This window comes from Epinephelus fuscoguttatus, linkage group LG2, assembly GCF_011397635.1.
Source record: "Epinephelus fuscoguttatus linkage group LG2, E.fuscoguttatus.final_Chr_v1".
Lineage (NCBI taxonomy): Eukaryota > Metazoa > Chordata > Actinopteri > Perciformes > Serranidae > Epinephelus > Epinephelus fuscoguttatus.
The window spans coordinates 21398700-21423756 of record NC_064753.1 but is presented as its reverse complement, the minus strand read 5'-3'; the positions used below and the strand labels follow the sequence as shown (position 1 = coordinate 21423756).

Below are 25057 nucleotides of genomic sequence, written 5' to 3'. Positions count from 1 at the left end.
GTTTTGTGTTTATGAGAGGGAGAGAATGAAAGAACTGAAACACCGAAGTGAGCCTCATGCTGGTGGCTTTAAAAATATGACATGACAATTTATATGTGGTGAGCATTGACCTTCGGCTTTTATTTTTACGTACATTTCCGGAGCCTTCTTCCTGTGTGGGTTGTTTGCTGCTGTGCTTACCTGTTTCCAGAGGCTTCTCCCTTCCTCCCGCCCTGCACTGAGGCTGAGTGCGCACACCTGTGTTCCATCTGCAATCAACGGGCTGTTAAGACTGCCACCGTCTCTAGCCTCAGTGCCAGAGTATCTGCAACTGCTCGCAGCGGTATCTCGGCTCCTCTGATCTCCCAGAGAATTAAGAATATTGCAAGTTTGATGGTTTATCTTGCTCCTCGTGTGCTAACCCTCGTTCTCCTGCTTTTTGTTCCAGTGTCTCCCTCCGTGCCTCTCCGTAACCCACAGCTCAGCACTCTCACCCGGTTTCCTCACTCAGAACCTCGACTCCGGATCTCCTCAGTTCTCTGCACAATTTTGTACTCAATAAAACCTGTTCACCCTTTTTCCCTCTGAGTCTGCATTTTGGATCCTACACCTCACAGTCATCACAGAATACTCTGGCCATTCATGGATCCAGCGGATTCAGACCCAGTCAGGAGAGCTCTCGCCAACCAAGGAACTCGGCTCGGACAGCATGAGCACATGTTGCAAGGTCTCCTGGACTCGTTACAGGACCTCCGCGCTCAAGTCTCCCTTCTCTCAGAGCAACTCGTCGCCCGCTTGCCTCCCCAGCCATCCGGCTCCACTCCCATAGTGAGTACGGCTCCCCCCCACGACACCACTGCCACCTCTCCCTCTCCCTCTTTCCCCAAAGAGCCCTATGTTCCCCCCCCTGAGCCTTACACTGGGGAGATAGGTAATTGTAGGAGTTTTCTGTTACGTTGCTCCTTAGTTTTTGACCAGCAGCCTTGTGGTTATCCCTCCGATAAAGCCCGGATAGCTTATGTCATTAACTTGTTACGGGGTAAGGCAGCTAAATGGGCCACAGCCATCTGGGACCAGCAGTCATCAGTCTTAAGTTCTTTTTCTTGTTTTTCTGAGGAACTTCGCAGAGTTTTTGATCACCCTATTGGGGGCCAGGAGGCAGCTAAGCGTCTATTCTCTTTAACTCAAGGTTCTAAGTCAGTGGCTGAATTTTCCATTGATTTTCTTATTGCAGCCTCAGAGAGCGGGTGGGGGGAGCAAGAATTAAAGGGGGTATTTTTGAGAGGCTTGTCAGACGAGCTTAAGGATGAGCTAGCCTCCAGAGATGAGCCAGGCTCACTCAAGGAGTTGATTTCCCTAGTAATTCGCCTAGATAACCGCTTGAGGGAGAGACACAGGGAGAGAACTCAGTATAGATCACCCAGACCCTGTAGTTTGGCTCCCTCTTCCGGCCTGACAAGTCCCTCTTCTTCGTCACCCTCCCCTGCCAGCTCCATTTTGCCCCCGGAGGAGCCCATGCAAGTGGGGCGGGCGAAGCTGCACCCTAATGAGCAGCAGAGACACATCGCTCAGAGACTCTGCATCTACTGCGGCCAAGCTGGCCATTTCCTCGCCACCTGCCCTCATAAGTTAAACGACAGGGCTCATCAGTAGGTGAGAGCGCACTGGTGAGCCACACCTCCTCCCCCTCCAGCTCTCCTCAACGGATCTCTGTGCCCTCCTGCCTCCTCTGGGAAAGGGACTCTACCCTGCAGACCCTCATCGATTCCAAAAGCTTCATTCACAGTGAGTTAGCTGAACAACTCAATCTCCCTTTAGAGCCTCTTCCCACTCCCAAGAGAGTCACCGCCTTAGATGGTCGCCTTATTTCCAATGTCACCCACCGCACTGCCCCTCTAATGCTTATCATCTCCGGTAATCATCGTGAAGACCTCCAGCTCTACGTCATTCCCTCTCCTCAATCCCCCATAGTTCTTGGTCTCCCCTGGTTAAAACTCCACAATCCGCAAATTAACTGGAGATCTGCCACCATAACCAACTGGAGCGTCCATTGTCATTCCCACTGCCTCAGATCCGCCAATCCCTTCTCCCGCCGGCATGGCAGCACCAGCTCAACCTGTTCTCATCAATGTTCCCTCAGAGTATCATGACCTTGCCACTGTGTTCAGTAAAGATCTGGCCTTATCTCTACCCCCTCACCGCCCCTATGATTGTGCCATCGACCTCCTTCCCGGCGCCACCCTTCCCTGTAGCCGTCTCTACAATCTGTCCCGTCCTGAGAGGGAGGCCATGGAGTCCTACATTCAGGACTCCTTAGCGTCTGGACTCATTCGGCCGTCCTCTTCCCCACTAGGAGCTGGGTTCTTTTTTGGTAAAAAGAAAGATTCCTCCCTTCGCCCCTGCATTGATTTCCGAGGTCTGAATGAAATTACAGTTAAAAATAAGTATCCTCTTCCCCTCAATGACCCCTCCTTCGAACCACTGTGTAGTGCCGGAATCTTCACAAAGCTCGACCTACGGAACGCCTACCACCTGATTAGAATCAAGGAGGGAGATGAGTGGAAGACGGCATTCAACACCCCGCTCGGTCACTTCGAGTATCTAGTGATGCCTTCCCCTCAATGACCCCTCCTTCGAACCACTGTGTAGTGCCGGAATCTTCACAAAGCTCGACCTACGGAACGCCTACCACCTGATTAGAATCAAGGAGGGAGATGAGTGGAAGACGGCATTCAACACCCCGCTCGGTCACTTCGAGTATCTAGTGATGCCTTTTGGACTCACCAACGCCCCCGCCGTCTTCCAGGCCCTGATCAATGACGTGCTCCGGGACATGCTTAACCGGTGCGTGTTCGTCTACTTGGATGACATCCTCATTTTCTCCCGGGATGAGGAGGAGCACCGGCAGCACGTCCGTCTGGTTCTTCAAAGATTGTTAGAGAACCGCCTTTATGTGAAACCCGAGAAATGTGAGTTTCACACCTCTGGGTTATGTTATAGCTCAGGGACAGCTACAGCCAGACCCAGCAAAGATCCAGGCGGTGAGGGAGTGGCCCATTCCTACCACCCGCAAGGAGTTGCAGCGGTTCCTCGGCTTTGCAAACTTCTACCGGAGATTCATACGGGACTATAGTAAAGTGGCTGCTCCCCTCTCTCGCCTCACATCCCCCAACACCCCCTTCCTCTGGTCTCCTGAGGCAGCTTCAGCTTTCTCCAGATTGAAGGCTCTGTTCACCTCCGCTCCTGTATTAAAGCATCCTGACCCTTCGCTGCAATTCGTGGTGGAGGTGGACGCCTCTGACTCCGGTGCTGGAGCGGTCCTGTCTCAACGGGACCCCAAGACTCAGAGATTGCACCCCTGTGCGTTTTTTTTTCTCGCCGCCTGTCTCCTGCGGAGAAAAATTATGATGTGGGTAACCGAGAGTTGCTAGCTGTGGTGTGGGCTCTGCAGGAGTGGAGGCACTGGTTGGAGGGTTCGCATCTTCCTTTTATTATCTGGACGGACCACAAGAATCTTGCCTATCTACGCTCTGCTCGGCGCCTGAACTCCCGCCAAGCCCGCTGGGCACTTTTCCTGAGCAGATTCAACTTCAGCATGTCCTACAGACCCGGATCCTGCAACGCCAAGCCCGACGCTCTCTCCCGAATCTTCAGCGCTCCATCGGACACCAGTGAACCGGACCTCATCCTCCCTCCCACCTGCTTCGTCGGCGCCGCCACCTGGGAGATAGAAGCACTTATCGAGGAGGCGCAGAAGACACAACCAGAACCCAAGACTGGACCCCCGGACCGGAGATTCGTTCCAGAATCCGCCCGATCTCAGGTTCTTCAGTGGGGACACTCGTCTAAACTCACCTGTCATCCCGGGGTCCAGAGAACGCTCCACTTCCTCCGTCAAAGTTTCTGGTGGCTGGGGATGGCTCGGGACGTCCAGGATTTTGTAGCCACCTGCTCTGTCTGCGCCCGAGGCAAAGCCTCTCATCTACCTCCAGCTGGTCTGTTGCGTCCCCTACCCATACCATCCCGTCCCTGGTCTCACATAGCTCTGGATTTCGTCACTGGACTACCGCCATCTGAAGGTAACACAGTTATCCTTACCATCATAGACAGATTTTCCAAGTGTGTGCATTATGTGCCTTTACCCAAGCTCCCCTCAGCCCGTGAGACCGCTGAACTCCTGATTACCCATGTCTTCAGACTACATGGGATTCCCAGTGACATTGTGTCGGACCGTGGTCCACAGTTTTCCTCCCAGGTTTGGAGGGATTTCTGTAAGTCCCTGGGCGCAACAGCCAGCTTGTCCTCTGGCTACCACCCTCAGACCAACGGCCAGACAGAGCGGGCTAACCAAAATTTGGAGACTGCGCTGCGCTGTGTGGCGGCTCACTATCCGGTCACCTGGAGCACCCACTTCCCGTGGATCAAGCACGCGCACAACTCCCTCACCAGTGCGGCCACAGGTATGTCACCCTTCATGTGTTGTTTTGGCTTTCAACCTCCATTGTTCCCTGAGCAGGAGCAAGCTGTGGCCACCCCGTCGGTGAGGGAGCACATCAGGCGCCTGCGGGAGGTGTGGAGGACCGCCAGAGCCGCACTCACCCGCAACGCAGCCAGGACTAAGCGGATAGCAGACGGACACCGGTCTCCAGCCCCTGAGTACCGTCGCGGTCAGATGGTGTGGCTCTCGTCCCGCGACCTCCCATTACAAACCGAGTCACGTAAGCTGTCACCCCGTTTCATTGGTCCCTTTCCTGTCGTCAAAGTCATTAACCCCTCTGCTGTCAGACTCCAGTTACCTGACTCTAAGATCCACCCGACCTTCCATGTTTCCCTCCTGAAACCTGTCGCTTCCTGTGACCTGAGCCCTCCGGCCGTTCCCCCTCCACCCGCCCAGATCATCGATGACCACCCCGCCTTCTCTGTGTCCAGGATTCTGGATGTTTGGCCCCGAGGACGGGGTTTCCAGTACTTGGTCGATTGGGAGGGGTATGGTCCGGAGGAGCGCTCCTGGATCTCCAGGAAGCTTATTCTGGACGCATCCCTGCTGACAGACTTTTACGCTGCTACCCAGACAAGCCTGGTAGGACGCCAGGAGGCGTCCGTTGAGAGGGGGGTACTGTGGTGAGCATTGACCTTCGGCTTTTATTTTTACGTACATTTCCGGAGCCTTCTTCCTGTGTGGGTTGTTTGCTGCTGTGCTTACCTGTTTCCAGAGGCTTCTCCCTTCCTCCCGCCCTGCACTGAGGCTGAGTGCGCACACCTGTGTTCCATCTGCAATCAACAGGCTGTTAAGACTGCCATCGTCTCTAGCCTCAGTGCCAGAGTATCTGCAACTGCTCGCAGCGGTATCTCGGCTCCTCTGATCTCCCAGAGAATTAAGAATATTGCAAGTTTGATGGTTTATCTTGCTCCTCGTGTGCTAACCCTCGTTCTCCTGCTTTTTGTTCCAGTGTTTCCCTCCGTGCCTCTCCGTAACCCACAGCTCAGCACTCTCACCCGGTTTCCTCACTCAGAACCTCGACTCCGGATCTCCTCAGTTCTCTGCACAATTTTGTACTCAATAAAACCTGTTCACCCTTTTTCCCTCTGAGTCTGCATTTTGGATCCTACACCTCACAGTCATCACAGAATACTTGATGTTCTCAATATAGTCAATTGAAACATCCCAAAGAGAATAAGCCGCAATAAATCGACCCCCAGAGCATTCTTTAGATTTTGCGTTTACGAGAATGAGACATACAAACGGACAAAACTCTCCTGGAATGACACATCTCCCTCAAGATCAGCTTCCAATCGTTAAGCTAGTTTAGTGTGACAGCTGTGGGATACCAAGGTGACTTCTCATAATGTGAATCCTGCACACATAACTTAAGACTGAGTTCTCAAATGAACCTCAGAGAGAAAGTCACTCACACGTGGACACACACAAACAGATAATTCCCTGCACAATATGACAAAATGAGTATTCTGCTTCTGTCATAACAAATGTCACTCTTCATTTCTTTCCGTCGCTCTATCGGCCTCTCTCCCCCTCAGACACATATACGAAAATAAATCAGGAAACGATGGGTACTCCACTTCTGTCAAAACAAAGACTCATTTCCCAAATTTAAAATAGATGCAGCCAGTCCTCCTACTCATCCACAGACACACTGGCTGACAGTGTTGACACCCTACTGATGCCAAATTTATTGTTTTTTTTTTTTTTTACACTTTTATTAAATGCACAAAGGTCATTCTTTTAAACTTAGCTTTAATATTATCAGTCTGACCTTACTGAGTTGTATTAAAATAAAACAGCATTTTAAGACAATGTTAGAAAATATGTGTAAGTATGATGTGTTTTCTGCATCATACTGACACATGTTGGGGCAGGGTGTACTGCAGCACAAGGAGGAATAATTTATCGGTAAAGCAGTTTTAATGGGAGACAGACAGGTTTAATCAAATTTTGTTTTTGTTGGCTGAAACATTTTTATATGCCTGCTGGAACAAAATTATCTGATGAGTCGTAAAACACCGTAACATGAAAGTAGGATTTAATGCAGCACTGTTGTTTTAGACTGCATTAGTTTTTGCTAGATGCACCTAATAAACTGGCTACTGCTTGTCTTTCTCTTATAATAGTTTTCTTACAAAGTAGCTCACACTTCAGGAGTTGTAAAAAAGACGTACAAAAAGATGTAAAGAGCATGCAACTTGACTGAATAGTGATTTCAATATATTGCAAAATCTGTGCTTGATCTTCCTCTTTCCTGTGCTGAGACTGTAATTGTTGAGAATGTTGTGATTTAGAATAAAAAAAGAACATATATTTTTTATTAAAGGTATTTTAAAACCAGGGCGGCACGGTGGTGTGGTGGTTAGCATTCTCGCCTCACAGCAAGAGGGTTGCTGGTTCGATCCCGGGCGTGGGAGCCCTTCTGTGCGGAGTTTGCATGTTTTCCCCGTGTCAGCGTGGGTTCTCTCCGGGCACTCCGGCTTCCTCCCACAGTCCAAAGACATGCAGATTGGGGACTAGGTTAATTGATAACTCTAAATTGTCCTTAGGTGTGAATGTGAGCGTGAATGGTTGTTTGTCTCTATGTGTCAGCCCTGTGATAGTCTGGCAACCTGTCCAGGGTGTACCCTGCCTCTCGCCCGATGTCAGCTGGGATAGGCTCCAGCCCCCCCGCGACCCTCAAGAGGATGAAGCGGTTAGAAGATGAATGAATGAATGAATTTTAAAACCAGCCTGACTCATAAAAAGACATTTACTGTCACTGCACACATGGCTGCGAAAAAATACTGAAGAGGTTTGTCTGTGCCCTTCCATTACTGCTGTTCTCGTTTATCATATTCACAGAGCAAAACAATGGGTGCAAGAGATAAAGGCTGTGTGTGTGTGTGTGTGTGTGTAGCCTTTGTAAAACCCTCAGTAACCCCCTGGCTTTGTTTTAGAGTGGAGAAGTTGCGAGTTGAATATCAACTAGAAATCAAGCCCTCCAAACAATGCTTTTATCTGATGGAGAGCTGCTCATTAGCATACTAATTACATTAATTAACTAAACCGCATCTCACATTAACAATATCGGCTTCCACTGACTGAAACTAACTGTTGCTGAACACAGCACGGTAGAGAGCCAAATACTGCATGAGTAGAGACAGCAGGGGACTGACCGATATTTAATGAAAGAGAGGGTTAAAAATCTCTTTCTCTGTGTTACTGTTTCCTGCTACTTTATTTTCAGAGAGAGACTGACTACTGTACAAATGCAGGAGACATCAATTAAATGGCACCAAAAATTTAAAAATTCAAATTTAAATGTAACTCTTCCATGTCCCCAGAGTTAGTCTGCCACATCAGGGGTCAGCACGCCTAGGTACCCGCCCCGCCTGTTGCCTGACACATAATGCACCCTGCCCCGATACCAGTCCCTGTGGTTGGTGGGCGGACAGGGTGGTGGCTACATATCATTCATTTGGCCTGAGCATGACCTAGCCACCAGAGGCTCGCTAGTGAGCTCCCCCTCCAGGTCTGGCTCCAGAGGGGGACCCTGGAGTTCAAGTGTCTCAGGGTCTTGTTCATGAGTGAAGGTAGAATGGAGCATGAGATGGATCGGCAGTTTGGTGTGGCATCTGCAGTGATGTGGGTGCTGTGCTGGACCGTCGTGGTAAAGAAAGAGCTGAGCCAGAGGGCAGAGCTTACAATTTACTGGTCCATCTACGTCCCAACCCTCACCTATGGTCATGAACTATGGGTAAGGACGAAAAGAATGAGGTCACGGATACAAGCAGCCAAAAAATATTTCCTCCAAAGGGTGGCTGGGCTCAGCCTTAGAGATAGGGAAGGAGCTCGGAGTAAAGTCACTGCTCCTTTGTGTTGAAAGGTGTCATTTGAAGTGGTTCAGGCATCTGATCAGGATGCCTCCTGGGTGCCTTCCGTTAAAGGTGTTCAAGGCGTGTCCACCTGGTAGGAGGCCCCGGGGCAGACCCAGAACACACTGGAGGGATTACATATCTTGTCTGACCTAGGAACTCCTCAGGATCCCCCAGGAGGAGCTGGAAAGTGTTGCTGAGGAGAGGGGCATCTGGAATACTTTGCTAAGCCTGCTGCCCCCGTGACCTGTCCTTGGATAAGCGCTTGAAAATGGATGGATGTAACACTTATGTTTTTGCTCTCATTTTCACAGGTTTAGGTTAAAGATCTGAGACTTTACCATGCACTCAATAGCTATGTTTGCAAAACAACCTTATTGTATCATATTCTGTTCTGCCAATATATCCCCCTACATTCTACACACTTGACCTCTGAAAGATGATATTTAAAAATTTGTCTCCATTTGTCATGTAAAACCTCCGTAACTGCATTCACACCAGAGTGTAACAGTCTCCAGTTGAGCTATGAATAATAAAACTCTTTTAGTTGAGACAGAAATAAAAATCTTGCATGACACCTTTGAACTGTGTGCAACAAATAAACATCTCTTGGGTGTTTGTATCAAATGTCATCTCATCTCTTCTTCCTGTTTTGGTTTCGGTGCCTCTTTGTGAGGATGTGGCTGTGGCTACACATGGGTTCATGTCACTGTGAGTTTATATGAAGTACAATGTTGGGGTGGATTAGAAAAAGTGATCAAAGGTCTGTGTTATCAATCCACATGTGAATCATTTTGCTTCTGTTAAAAACCTCTGAGGATATGATTTTACATAATGTTTTCAAAAGCCCAATTAGCAGAGCGGAAGGGGGAGACAGACGAAGAGAAGGATGAGCTTAGTGGAGACAGAGAGGGGAGTGAGACGGTCAGCAAATGAGAAAAAGTGTTTTTGACATAAAGCAGAGAAAGAGAAATGGACAAAAAGTGATGGCATGAACAGAGGTGTAGCCTCACCAGAATAATCCCCCTCTCTTCACCAAACCCAGCGGTTGCTAGGCAACCCAAAATATGAATAGGCAGGGGACCATCCTGCGAACGGGCCCATCATTTATGGATGAGTTACGACACAAATCGCAGACACACACTGACAAAGACACACGCGGTTTGGCTGAGCTTTGGTAAAGCCACTGTGACCATCTGACATCTCAACACCAGCCAGATAAACTGGCTGAGATACCTGCAGTGTGTGTGTGTGTGTGTGTGTGTGTGTGTGTGTGTGTGTGTGTGTGTGTGTGTGTGTGTAGCTCTAACTCTAACAACATGTGCAATGACAGGCCAAATCCCACCCTGTTCACCCAGGACTCGATACAGGGATTACAGTGCATACCGCCTTGCTCTGTGTGAGTGTGTGCACTTCACTCCCACATGCCAGACAAGAATCACATATCAGTTAGAGTCAAAGCTGATATTTCTCCATGTGTTCTCACTTCTCTCTGCGTCCCACCAGTTTCCCCAGACAGCGTTATAATATTCTGTCAACATTCATTTTCAAGTTTTCGCCTCACAAAGAAAAAAAAAATCACTTCCCTTCCACCCTTCTTCCTCGCCCTTTTGCCTCGCGCTTCAAAGAACCGTCAGGAAAATAGCGAAGGGGGTGGGGAGGGCTTTGAAAGTGAGTGGGGAAAGGATGGGTGGGGTTGACTGGGGTGCAGTGATCTGGCAGGTAACTCAAGAGCTACATTAAAATTTTGTGGCTTTTTTAGTGTACAATCGAGATACAGAGAGAGGGAGAGCACCATCCAACAATGATTATGAGCTAGATTGAAATTAATGATGCTTTTTAGATGTGTATGCTTCACACTTTGCCCTTTCCCTTTGAATGCATGTGTGTGTGTGTTACCTAGGATACAGCCCAACTCCAATCTCTTGCAGCTCTCCGTCACTGATGGTGAAACAATTACATGTCACCTAAAGGAGGGAAAGAGGATAAAAAAAAAAGTGGAGACAAGAGAGAGAGATGATTTGTTAAATTACCTCAGGGAACCAATGATACCTTTCATCATATGCTCTGAACAGTTTTACATTTCTTTGGCACCTGCAAAACCCCACTGGCACTGCAACTGAAACATGACGTGAGGTTTTCACTGTGAGATGCAGGGGATTTGATTGTGTAAAATTACCACCTGGTTATTTCCGAGCCAGGAAAATCCTTCCTTTAAAAGGAAAATGAAAGCGTTTTGAAATAAAAGACATGTCTGTAATATTTTTCATCAGCTGAGTTAACAGAACGTTGTGTCAGTGAACATGTGCAGTGATATTAAATAGAAAAAGTGATATGTTTTTGTTTCTGTGAAAATGAGAAGGTGAAATATTTGAGAATAAATTTTTCAAGTCAACAGTCCTTGAAAACCACACTGAGGAGACAGACACAAGTAGGACACACTTAACAAAATACACCCAGTAATTCATTTGGAATAGACCTGACATCACAGTAATTTGCAACCTTCAACATGATAGATGTTAGTGAGATGAATGGCAGCTGTAGAGATGTCTGCCTTCTTGTTATTGTGGTGCTCAATATGCCAAAAAAACACATCTGAAAAACTCAACAGCAATGTCTCTTTCCAGAAATCATGACATGATGTTACTCAAGATAATCCACAGACCTTGTTGTGAGCAGTTTCATGTAGGAACTATTTTCTTTCTACTGAACAACACCCGCCATCGTATCACCGTGCAGGAGGAAGTGTGCATCTACTGCTAGCTCACCCGGCACCAGTGAGCTTGCTAACTTTACAGTGCAGCCAAGGAGGACGCCATTAAAGTTTACATCTGACGCTGTCACAAACATGAGCCTCTCCTCCATGAGTAGATGCACGCTTCTGTCTGCACGGTGATACAGTTGGTGGGTTTACTTTAGCGGAAAGAAAAAAGTGTTTACATGAAACTGCTCACAACAAGGTCTGTAGACAATATTGAGTGTTTTGTTTTTTAAGCACTTAAAGCACCACAAGCCGAGTCCCATCTAGTCCCATTATATTCAAGAGAAGGCAGACATCTCTATGGCCGATCTCTTCAACACTCTCCGACTTCTGGATTCATAAACAGCACAACAGGTAAAAGGAGAAACAAATTATTTAGGGGTAAACTGAGTCTTTAAACACAGTAGCCTGTAAAGCTAGTAGCAGTCCAGATAAGCTAGTAACAGGTATAAACATGTTTTTAAGCTCTATGATAATACTTCAATATTTTTTTTAGACAGCTTAAATTGAAGACTGCTACACACAAACTGCCAGCTGTGACCGAATAATAATGACAACTTGATTTTGATAGTCATGTAGTGGTGCAAACCGGAACCCAAATTATCACAAGCTGCCAAAAACAATTCTTACTTCCCCAGTTAGGGCGGCAGTAGCTCAGTCCATAGGGACTTGGTTTGGGAACCGGACCAAAGAGACCAAATATGGAGCATGGACTGGTGGCTGGAGAGGTGCCAGTTCACTTACTGGGCACTGCTGAGGTGCCCTTGAGCTAGGCACCGAACCCCCAACTGCTTGGGGCGCCTGTCCATGGGCAGCCCCCTCACTCTGACATCTCTCCATTTAATGCATGTATAGGTCCTGTTTGTGCATGTGTGTATATTTCGGAGGAGGGAAAACATTGAATTTCCCTTGGGGATTAATAAAGTGTATAAAATTAAATTAAATTAAAAACAGCATAACTGATTGGAAAACCACCCAATCTGGCAATATTGCTTGCTAAACTGATGACATTGTAGGTTGGGTTGTCGACCAAAATGTCTCCTTTGTGACCCTGTATCTGAAGAGATTGGTCACAGTAGGGTTTAAAGTTGTAAAAGCAGAAGCAAGAAGAAGAGATGAGGACTAAATAGCTGAGAGACAGGCAGATTTACAGGATGCCTCCTCTACTCCAACCCATGCAGGGACCTAAGAAGACTATGGATACTAGCTGACCAGTAATAAATCTGAAAGTTATGGAGCGCTAAGCCACCACAAGTCGTAGGTTTTTGAAGAGGAACTTTACTGATTCTATCTGGACGACGATTCCAAATAAATGACGTGATTTGTTCAATTGCCGAGCTTGAAAATGATTTGGGAATAAAAAATTTGGATACTTTAAAATAAATTGAGGAATTCAGGTAGCACATTGATCTTGGCAGAGTTAACACAACTCGAGGGAAGACCATCGAAAAAAGTGCCGTTTAGTTTGCTGTAGAGGAGAGAAATTTAACAGGTCAGCCTGAATAATCAACAGTGAGTCAAGAATATTTCCTCCTGAATCTTAAAGACACAACTTCAACCTAAGTTCAATTTAACTTTATTATAAATCTAAATACTGGATATGTTTATACACTTCCCACAATCCACCAGGGTGGTCTGTGTGATTTAAAGGACACATTTCAAGAATGAATTAATGAAGGAGTCACAGATTTCAGGAGACACAGGAGAGGTTTCAAATGAGGCAGAGAGATGGTTTGCTTCTTTCAACTAAGAGTTGGCGCAGAGATGGTTTGAATAACAAAATGCTTGAAGAAGTTGTTTAAAAAAGAGAGACAGACAGAGAGATGATGAAAGGGAAAACAGCAATAAACACACTAAAACATAAAGTAAGTTAACAAAGACGTGAAAGCTAAAAAAAAGAGAAAGAATAGAAAAAGAGTCTTTGATGTGTCAATTACTGAGCTCATGCTGGTAAACAAGTGTGTTTGTGCATGTTGGTGGTCGTGGTGTGTATGTCTGCATGGGGCAGAGAGTAGGTAAATAAGTGTAACTTTAGTAACATTAGTATTCAGGCTGTCAGATAAAGAGGCAGACAGTGGTATGCAGAGTGGGGGTAATATTTAAGTGAGCCACAGACGGATCTTCACCATCCGGCTGATATTCACACCAGAATCAGAACTCAACGAAATGATTGGATTTGAATCTGCAGTGGTAATAAACACCATTAGAGTCAGGCCTCATGGGAAATGAGGCTTTTTACTCAACTTATTCATTATAAAGCCGACAGGAGGGAACGTGATTACATAGAAACACACACACACACACACACACACACACACACACACACACACACGTATGAATACACAAAATCTTAAACAAATCTTCCTCTCTCCCACACACACACACACACACACACACACAAATCATTCTTTCTTCATCTCACACGCACATCATTGTTATTCAGTTGCTCTCGCAGTCATCCATCATCTGTGCCATAAAGCATACATTTGCAGGGGGTGACAGACACATCCTATAATACAACAATATGTTACATATGAATTACAATACATCAACATAGAAAAACACTTGAGTGCTTTGTATCAAGTGGTTGTCAATGAACAGCAGTGACACATTAATGGTTAAGATGAGTATAGGCCCAACATTTTAAGTCTAAAGCCGGTTCTTCACTGTCATCAATAAATTAGAGTTGAAACAAACAACTGATTAATCGATTAGATGGATTAGATCCAGTCTCTCAAATGTGAGGATTTGTTGCTTTTGTCTTGTGTCTAAGGGTGTAACAGTACATTGATATGGATTGATATGGTGATTCAATGATCAACGATCCAGTATTACTGACGCAAAGTGAAAACATCAGTACATATCATCATCCATCATCTTTAACATGTTTTTTTTTTTTTTTTTTCAATTCGCATGGCACACTTGTCACCATTTTCGTCCAAGCACATTTCCTTCCTTGACTTTCAAACAGTGCCAGCAGCTTAGCGCCAGGCACATTAAAAAACGCAATGAAGATATGCACTGACATTGTCTCGTATCAATCACAGGTTCCTCAAGTAAACTGAATCAAAATCATATTGTGGCAGATTTTGTGATATGAGCAAATATCATATCATCATGTCCAAAAAATTGATACAACCCTACATTAAATGACAGTTGATGTATGTATACGTGGTGCATGCTGTGATATGTAATTCTGTACACGGTGTCACACTGTATGCACAACATGTTGCATGCATGTATGTGAAGCCCGATTGCCCAAACACACACATGCTGTAGACACAGGAGGCAAGTAGTTATTATATTTAATATAAATTTATCTGTAATTTATTAGTCAAATAAACATTTGCTCTATAAACAGGTCAGAAAATGATGAAAATGGCTAATTACCCAAAGACCACAAAGTTATCTTAAAACTGCTTGTTTGTCCCAAAGACTTTCATTTATTGATTCATTTATTCATTTATTTCATTTATTCATACAGATTATAAAACAGAGAGTTTTTAACATCTTTTGCTTAAAAACTGACTTGAAGCCATTGTTGCAGCTCTAAAATCTACTGAATGTGGACCCATTCATTTGAGGCTGCTGACGCAGCTTAATCTGTGGGCGTCACTATTCAAAGGTGCTTGAGTCTGCAATTCATTGCTAATGCATTATTAATAAACCATAGAATAAAAAAGGAAGTCAAGAGAAGGTCAAGAAGCTACATTTGATGACATGCAATGACCCATTCAGATCAACTGTTGACATCAAAGAACACAGGTGAGAGCAGAAACAACAGTGACTCAACCTTAGAGTGTTATTTCTTAGTATTTATTAATTCATTTGCCAACATCATATACCTCACCCTGTATGAAAAGGGATATTTGAGTCCTCCACAGTTTTCACCTTATTAGGAAAAGGCAGCTTTAGTTAGTGACAGCAGGGATGAAGGGACGGCCGTGCGGTGACAACAGAAAGGATGGTTTTGAAAAGGAGGGGGGTGATGAAGAGTAGAGGAGATTTAAACAAACAGTGGTAGGGCACTCAGCTGGACATAGATCTCTCTCTGTCACACACACACACACACACACACACACACACACACACACACACACACACACACACACACTCTCGGTGGATGAGAATCAATCTAGCAGAACATCCACATCTGCAGAGCCGGCTGGTGGACGCCTTTTGCATCCCAAATACACAAACACAAGTACACAAACACATTGTACACAAGTACATAAACAGGCCTCCCTGCTTCACACAAATGGTACAATTGTATACAAAAATGAATCTCATGAATCAGTTCTTGTTTTTATCTGCCTCCCACAGCCACCGCTCTGCTCTGCCTGAATACAGTGTACCCATCTCTCTTCCTGATTTCTGTCTGCCTCTTCCTGTCTGGATTAACGTAGAATACAGTTACAGAATCCAAATCTCTCTTCAGATGCTGAGCAGACAACATCGGCTGAAGATGAAGAAAACTTGGCACAGTTGAGAGTAAAGTAGGTTTCATTGCTTCAAACATGAAGCTTTACTTTGTCCTCAACCAACGATCGCTTTATTTGTACAACATAATAAACTGTGCTTTTAGGCACTGGCCACAATCTTTCGAATGTTATTTAACATTAGTGCTGTATGCAGACTAGTGTAGTGATTACAGCACTCGTCTTCCATGCGGAAGGTCCAGGGTTTGAATCCTGGTGGGGTCAAAGTCAGCAACCAACCGCAATCCAACCGCTGAATCAAGCTGGATCAGATTGGCTTTGGGATAAGAGAGTAACTCCGGAATCTAAGTCAAGTCCTCAATGAGGCAGCGTCTCAAGCCCGTTGTAGACGGGAGGTTCCAGACGTAAAAGCTGATTCATTCAGTGCTGAATACGGATTGGTAGCTGTCTTACACACTTTTCTTAGTACATTAACAGGCTACCCAATTAACTTTCAAGGTCACGTAGGATTACAATTTGACCTCTGCTGTTTATTTGTTAGATATGTGATACAACAAATCAATGAACTACAACGCTGATAGACATAAATCTGAAGCTAGTTTAGTCAGAGTGGCTTGCTAGTCTAGCCTGGCACAGATGAGAGTAACAAGTAGTTTTTGTTGCTTCTTCAAACACGAAGCTTTACTACTTTTTCCTTATTTTCTTTTTAGGGTGGCGTCACCCTAGAGCTAAACTGATCAGTCGATAACAGAAAATACATCTGCATTAATCTGTTTGATTTAAAGTATTTTTTTAAGCAAAAAAGATGACTTTATAATACATATTCTGAATGTCTGATGTACAAAACAGGCAGTCACCTTTGGCTCTTGGAAATTGGACATTTGTCATTACTTTGTAATATTTTTAGGACCAAATGATTAATAGAAAAAAATGTTGAGAAATGAATTGATGATATAAATAACCATTGGTTGCGGCCTACCTTAGATACACCTAAAGAAAGTTAGTGAGGTTAAACTTTTTCAGAAAGTCTTTTTCTTATAATAAGATGAGCTAAATTATTTTGCCCATAGGAAAAGCTCACCGCTTTGAAGGTGTTATGGATTGGCAGAGAAACAGCATATAATATAACACCACATATCATCCATCAGTAACCATGGTGACAGCTGTTTACTACTTATGATAAGAGACAGTAAGAGCCTCCCACAGTTTACCTGTTTATTTATAACCTTCCCATTAATGAAGAGAGTCCTCCGTAGCTGCGAGTGTAGGTTCAGATGAGGTGACACTCAGGTGGTGAAGTGAGGCCAGAGAGAGATGTAACGGTTTCTGGAGGGCTACTTTATATCCATGTTAAGTGAATAAATTGCATCCCACAAAATACAATGAAAGGAGCTCTCCAGCAGATAATAAAACTGAAATTCTTAACAGCTGGTCCTTAATGGGGATTACAGGCTAGATAAGATTCTGATACTGCTATATCCACTGTGGAGAATTACACAATTACTGCATCTGTACAAAAGATACCAGAGTGTGTGTTTTATCTGAAAGGGTTTCCTTCACGATGGTGCAGAAAATGTCATTCCCCACATTCATTCATTTGTTTGATGTTTTTCTTTTTCTGCCCGTCACACACAATATTTCTGCTGATTAGATTTGGTTGAAACGTGTAGAAATGATGAGTGTGAGATAGAGGAACAGAGGCAAAGGCAAGCGAATGAGTGAAGGGTGTGGTGAGCAACCTGTGATGTGGAAAATGAAAAAAAAAGAACCTCTGTCTCCAAAATGTCACCTTCTGAGGGGGAATAAAAAAACAAAAAATACACTTTTTCACACTGATGATCAATTTTGTACTTCAAACTGTCAGTTTTGAGAACAGGGTTTAGGGTAATAACACCTGGTAGCTGTAACATAGACACACACGCCGAGATCAATAACTACTACATTAAATTCAATATTTAAATTCTACCAAAAAGAGAAATATTTACTGTGTGCTTTTCAGTTAAATGAATAATGTCCGCTCTGTAATTAATCTGTTTCCATCAAACCTCCAAAAACAAATCTCGAACAAATATTTTTTGAAAACAAATAAGTTTTCTGTTTGTAAAACCAACAAAGGCTGTCACATCTGTGTGAGTCTGAGAAATCACCCTGGTAGTAATTATGACTGGACCAATTGAAGGAGTTGGGCAATGTTATTTGAAAGTAACTAAGTCTACAAAGGGCAGAGTTTGGGATGCAGAATTTTTAATCTAAACTCTGATATTTCCCAGAACTTAACGAAGTCGTTTTTGCAGCTGAACCTAACCAAAGCTCAACCATAGTGTTGCCACATCATACAACAGAGCTGTTTTTCAACAATGATTTGTGATGGTTATAGAAGACACAGACTAAAGATGTCCTGCCAGATCAGAAAACTCTTATGTGTTGTCCTACAGGGCATGGACAAATGTCATAGTTTGTCATGAAATGTGAGGGACTTGTTGAAACAGACTATCCTCATCAAACAATAATGAAAAACGAGCAGAGATGGACAGACAAAACTCATCAGCAAGACTGTAATGTGCACTGTTAGTTGTTGAAACTGCACAGAGTACTTCAAATGTCTGTTGTGTATGACATAATCATTCAATTTTTTTTTTAAGTTCTTGAACACAATCCTCAATTTGAATAAAGCGATTCACCAGATTAAATGAGTTATTCTTTTTTATTAAACCAACTGTCTGTAATGAGTAAATGTAAATGGTGCTAATCGATTGCTGCTATATCACCATGTCGGGATATTCTGCAAATAGTGATGCACGGGTCAGGGCTTTTTAAAACCTTCACCAACCCGGCCCATGAAGAGAGTCAATCTGCTCCACCCAACCTACATACATATGTGTTAATCAATCATCCGAACCCCACCTGTAAACTAAGGCTAAGGCTATTAAAATGTCCTTACTGGCCCAAGCAATGCAGCACTGCACACGCACTGTTTTGAGCTGAACTTTTGTCAGACGTCTTGTTTCTATTTATTTATGACCCTCGCTTTGAAAACTCTGCGATGGATAAGATGGCTAATTCTCGAAGCATTATCCATATGATACCTCTTCATTTCATTACAGTAACCTAAAAACCTGGTAAGGGAGCTGAAAGTTTCTGGTAAATGACCATCATTAATAGCAACCTACTTGCTGTGGGCTATATTGTATGTCATATCCACTAAATGTCACAATATAGAACGTGTTTTCTGTTTAAAAAGTGCAGATACGGGCAAGTACTCACCCATCTTGTACAGTTACGTCTTAAATATAATCTCTAATGCACAGCTGATATCCTCTGTGGTTTGTTTACATGAGCGCACAATAGGTACAGTGTTTTTTTTTTTTTACATGATGTAACAAGTGCACATTTAATGGATGTGGACAGAGAGAAGCTTGCTTGCTGTTAGGATATGTTGTTATGCCTACATATTCTCCAAAACAATGGCAACCCTGAACACAGCAGTGCTGACGATAAAGCTACTTGCTGTGTGCATTAGCGAGAGACAATGAGAGAGAAACAGAGAGAGGGGAAGAGAAGGTGGAAGGTGGACTATTGTAGAAGAAGTTATTAATAACCAACTCAGAGCACTGCTTTGCCACTTAATGACCTGCCTGTCCAAAACCTGCAATAATTTCTAATAAGCTCATTCAAACCTCTGGACCACAGAGTTCAACTCATGGGACCTGCAGGCTGTGGGTCAACCACTTACTGCCACAATTGACCTATGGCTAAGCCCTGCCCTCAAACGCGATGAGCCAATCACAGTGCGTACAGCCATTCCCATACACTTGGACATTCTTTGCCTGGACATTCATTGAAATGCATTACAGAAAGTCAATTTTGTTCGGTTTTATGAGCTTTTTCGGAGATTTGAAGTTTAAAAATGGTCTAACGGTGTGTATGGGGTACATGCAACTCTGACACAAGGTATCCTGAGAGGCTGGGCGACGGGGTGTATTTTTTACACTTTAAACCACATCTCAACCGAGAAGAGGGTCTTCTTTGGATAAAGTTGTGTGGTAACGTTAGACCACAACATCAACTGAACTTGAATAAGATTAACAAGGATGTCTACATCTGTTTTAAGGTAAGTCAACATTGTGTTTGAGGCAACATATTGTCACTTTGCTGGAAAGAATTATAGTTATCTTTAACATCTCTAGCTAACGTTAGCTAAAGTTAGCCTAACGTTAACTCCTAGCTGCGTTGTTCATCATGTGACCTTGTTTGCTGGGAGTTCATTAGCCTATTTTGTTCTAGTTTTGTACTTTGGTGATCGTACATCGTTGTTAGCTATTGTCCAAAGGGCTCTAGTTAAGCTAACGTTAACTTCTGGAGCTTAGCTTCATTAACAATCTGTAATCGCAGAGATAACAAAGGTTGGCAAACGTTATGCTGAACGATTCAGTGTAAATGCTGTGACACCAAACTAACGGAGAGACACTCTTGGTAAAGATGGTAAAAAGGCTGTTATCCTTTTCTCATATTCTGAGCCAAAAACCTTAACTTCAGTGGCACTTTAACTTGTTGTCTTTGATGGCGACGGCAGCGAGATGCAGTTCACAAGCGTACACTGTGACCTGTAAATTTTGGCTTGTAATTTAAGCTTTTCATCAACCTTGTCAACAATAAAATGATGAATATATCCCTCCAATGTGTAATTTAGGCCCTTTTGGTTACTTCTTAATGACATCTGATCGTTATGTTCCCAAAAATCAATTGCCTCCTGCGAAATGCCGTGTACTGTGACACCTGCCATAGTGCCGGTCACTGAATGTTAATAGTTTGTCCGAGTGAGTGGAGGGGGGTGTGGCTTAGCCATAGGTCAATTGGATCTGCTGTTAGCATTACCTGGCTTGTTGTTGGCATGGGAGCTAAAAGGGAAGCAGATAATATCACCGCTGTTTCCCCACCACTAACACCACCAACTGGGAGGAAACCATGGCTAACTGGCTAACTGGCTTACTGGTGGCTGATCCATTGCAGCAGGCCTTTGTCTTTGGGTCTGTGCCAGTAAATGTTTTTCCCAGTAGGATGTCCTTTGTGTAACACTACAAGCCTACTTTTCGCTGTGGGCTGACGGTATAGAGCACTTGGTAAGTGTCACCTTTTCTGTAACTATGCAGAAATAATGGGTTTAAACAGAATAATTAGACATATAAAAATAAAAAAGCTGTGAAGCAGTTGAACGTTAATTAAGAATACAAATGTCAACGTTATGGAGAAAGCTTCAAAGCTTTGAACTATTTGGTACAGCCCTAGTTTTGATCTGTGGCACAATGAAAATATGGATACGGGAAGCACCTTATAAGATTTATACAGGATTTATGGCTTAGATGAAATGAGGATGGATTTGATTGGATCAAAAGTTGTCCATCCATCACCACTACTAGACGAGAAAAACAGAAAGACGGGTGAACTAACCTGGGTGCTCACAGTAAACTCCAGTCAGCTGCACAGGACTGTGCTGTGGATGACTGTGATGACATTAAGTATTCAGTGAGGGGGGGGCAGATCAAAATGACTTCAGTGACATTTTGGAAACATATACGGGTGGCACATTTCTAAGTGGATGAATAGAGGTTTGGGACGGTGGGGAGCGGGAGGTCCTGTCAGCTCATATTGGAGGCACTGGATTGCATTGCTTTGTCCTGTCATGTCAGTTCAAAAAACTTGTGACTGGATGGTTTATGTCTTTAATGTTGCTGGAATCGGTTCAATTACTGTCAATCTAGGAAAAACTACAAAGGCCATCAGACACAATCAAAGGCTGCATCTGTGTGTGTGTGTGTGTGTGTGTGTGGCGTGTGTGCACTATTAATGCTTTGATAAAGTATTTATGACCTAACCATAGTTCTTTCATCTCTCAATAGACAGGCAGACAAACAGACAGAATTACTGAGAAAATATGAGAAAAAAAACAAGGCTAAACGTCATCTACTCACACATGTACACTGTTGCATCCACACACACACACACACACACACACACACACACACACACACACACTTTTTAAGCTTTAATCATTATTCATACCTCTCTCTGTGTCAACTACCATTTTTGTTCTGTTACTGTCACTCTGATTGGGCCGTATCTACAAAACATGCACATCATCACATTTCATCTTAAAGCAGATAGTGATTATTGGACTTACATTCATGTAGCCAGTAACATTACTCCAAATGAATGGTAGCATAGCACCATATTTTCTGGATGTGTAAATCGGTAAATGCTGACAATTTATCCGTATCAGTTTGAAAGTGGATGATTGTGACTACCCCCAAGTGCCCGAAAAATCTGTTAAAACAGGTTGAAAGGGTATTTGACTAATTTTCAGTCCTTTATTTCTTACCTGAGTGTTCTTTAGTTCTCGCTCAATCCATGCATATTAGAGTATGTACGAGGCAAGCACCAGGGACGTTTCCTGGCTTTGCCGACATTCTGGGCTTAGACCAGACTGTAGGGGCACCAGGGGGATCCTCCTCTAGGAAGACTTTTGACACACTGCCACCTCATTTACATTCAAAGTACATGTCTTAATCACTGAAAATCTGAAACGTGTACCTTAATATATTTATGTCATTTAGCCAACTTTCCAGGTTACTTCTGAAATGAAACTCTTATGGCCAAATTCAGACATGTAATACAATTTTGAAGCTTATAAAGGTATGATGACAAGCTAGCAGTGAACATTTGTCAACTGCACTGTGGTCCAACTCAGCACCACTCTCCATGCCCCCCTGAAATTATGAATGAAAGGCTGACTCGTTACATTTGAAGCTGTCATAAAGTCTGAATGTGTGCCCATTCCTTGATTATTTATCTTCCGTTAGTCTGTGAAAGGGTCAACCAATTAAAATAATTAAAATAGCTTTTAATCCAAATTGTAAATAATGTCCTGCGAAGTCCATTGCTAATGGTATGGCTAACTTTGTTCACTGAATGGACCACACGTCTACCGACAAAGTAGTTTCTCAGCTTCATATACATATCGGCCGCTGTACCACTCTCGTTTCATCTACGTTTGTTAAAAATACAGGCTTAGAACACTGCCGTCATCTTTAGTCACAATTAATTGTTCAAAGTGGAGAATTGTTCGGGGCTAAAGAAAAAAATCTTTGTAAACCAAACCAGTAAACCACATACTGATGACAATCATGTAAGGGACTCTGAAAATTATATGTTGCTGATGGCCTGATATGCCATATTATTAAAGCAATATTATTAAAACAAAAACATTAAAGCACTGTCTTAAAAACACCACAAAGACTCAATTGATTTATAATATAAATATAAATCTCCATAAATGTGAAAAGCAGGGAGCCATAACCTGCTGGTGCTACGGCACAGCAGTGTGGATGAATGTGTGTCTGAACCAGCAGCTGCTGGACACACTGAGTTCCCTTTTCCATTAACTGAGTGGAGGCTAAATAAAAGGCTGCCTCATTGCAGTACAGACTGGTTCGTCTCTGGTTGACAGAGGTTATGTCCTGATGAGGTGACCCCTCAGGAGCGGTCAGCTAACTGTCCTGTGTGCACCTGCTGCCACAGAGTGAACTGTGTGTGTGCTAAAAGGGTACTGGATGTGTGACACTGCAAGCAGAAAGCACCTGTCCAAAGCCACAGTAAAAATCCACAACATTATTTTTTAGCCAGAGGTCTGAGCTTGACTCCCAGTACCATCTGAAGGACAAAATCAGCATCCAACTCCACTGCTGACTGTAGAGCTGACAGAGCAGTTCACCTCATTATCATCCCATCACCCTGCCCTACACCTGTAGCAACATGCAATCATTCAAGGTTAAGTCAATGTATTTCTTTTTACTGCTATCCAAGTTGTGCATTCCAGTTGACACAGAATGTGTACAGCGTTCAACGCTAAGGCTTTTTTTCACTTGCCTGGTTGGGCAAGTTGGTCAGAGATCTACTTGCCCGAAGTCAGTTTTTACTTGCCCTATAAAAACTGTTTAATTTAAGCGGCTATCAAATAACAAAGACTGCAGTTATTTTTATGTTATGTAATCTTTATAGTATTTATTATTGTAGCTTAATTCCTACACAAAAATGACAGTGTCAGGGCTTAAAGTGAAAAATTTTCCTGAGCCTGAAACCGCGGCAATCTTTGTCAATTGTTCTCCATCTATAATTTTGCGCCCTACTTGAGCCATGCCCACCTCTATTTATTTTTCACCCCTCTCTCCAGTTCTGCTCTATTAACACCGGGTTTAATATATTTTGCTTCCATCTCTCTGCCCTGCTCTACTCTACTTCAACGCTACTTAGCTCTCTCTCTACTCTACCAGCAGACTACCACATCCACTTGTTGCACAAAACGCACACAGCAGTGTTTCCCCTAGGATGGAGTTGTAGCAGCGGAGGTGAAGCACATGAAAAATAATTTTCACATGCGTGAAACTTTTTTGTATGCTTGCAAAGCACAGCCTGCTTGGATGTTTCTATGTGTCTACTGGCACCAGAAGGGCTCTTTAGGACTAAGTACATACAGTACATGTGTGCACAGTAATGAGCAGGTGAAATGTCTGTCTAGCTTACATATGAGGTGTCTCAAGATTTAGGAAAATACAATTTTATTGAATATAATAAAAGTAAAACGTCACTTGACATGCTGCTGTTTTGTGCTGGAAGTTGTTATTTACGTGACAACGCCTAAACGCAACACAAGCTCAGCACCAACAGTGCTGTGCTGCACTGCTGTGCGAGCAGCGTGTTTGTCTGTGTGTAACAGCAGTCTGTTGATGGTTATTTACACAGTGTCCTTAACAATAACTTTGTCAGCTGACAAACTGCACCGGGCTCTGGGTCAGGTTTGGTCAGGAAAATGTGGCCCGAGCCGCTCTAGCGTGCTCACCTGTGTGTGTGTGGCGGAACTCCGCCGTGCGCAATACAGAGAGCAGAGGAGAATTGTTAACGCGTGGCCATGTAGAGACAGAAATGACACGATGGCATAACACCATAAATAGTATATTGTTATGTTATTATATGAAGCGTCCGTTGCACAAAATAATATGACTTTAGTTTATGAAGGGGTAAGACAGAGCCCTCTCCTCTTTCTGCCTCTCTGTGCCTTCGAACATGCACACTGCAGGAGAAGCTTCAGTGTTGATTGGCTTCACTTGTGCCATGTAACCAATCAATGGGGACTGTGGGCAGGACATTGTTACACAGCGTGTGCCTGTGACTTCAGGCAGAGAGACCGCTGCATCAGACCCGAAGGAGCACGTTTTAAAAATACATTTATTTTGTCAATTAGTTATTAACTTTTACTATTTTTAGGAACTTGCCCGATCGGGCAAGTGAGTTGTTAGTTTACATGCCCGACCTTGAGTTTTACTTGCCCCGGGCAATCGGGCAATCGTTATTGTTGAGCCCTGGTGTAGCTTCAGTTAATATCTGCCAGGCTTTGTTTTTGCCTGATTTCCATCACTACACTTGGTTGCTTATAGTTTAAAAGGGCACACTGATGGCACAGGGGATA

At 43.9% G+C, this 25057-nt stretch overlaps 1 protein-coding gene across 1 annotated transcript in view; it reads right to left on the bottom strand.

Annotated features, from left to right (window-relative positions):
* The window catches only part of smyd3 (SET and MYND domain containing 3), a 116470-nt gene that overhangs the window by 22196 nt on the left and 69217 nt on the right, over positions 1-25057 (bottom strand). Inside the window, exon 6 of the mRNA XM_049596090.1 lies at positions 10237-10304. Within this exon, the coding sequence (XP_049452047.1) occupies positions 10237-10304 (68 nt within the window). The remainder of the gene's footprint in view (positions 1-10236; positions 10305-25057) is intronic.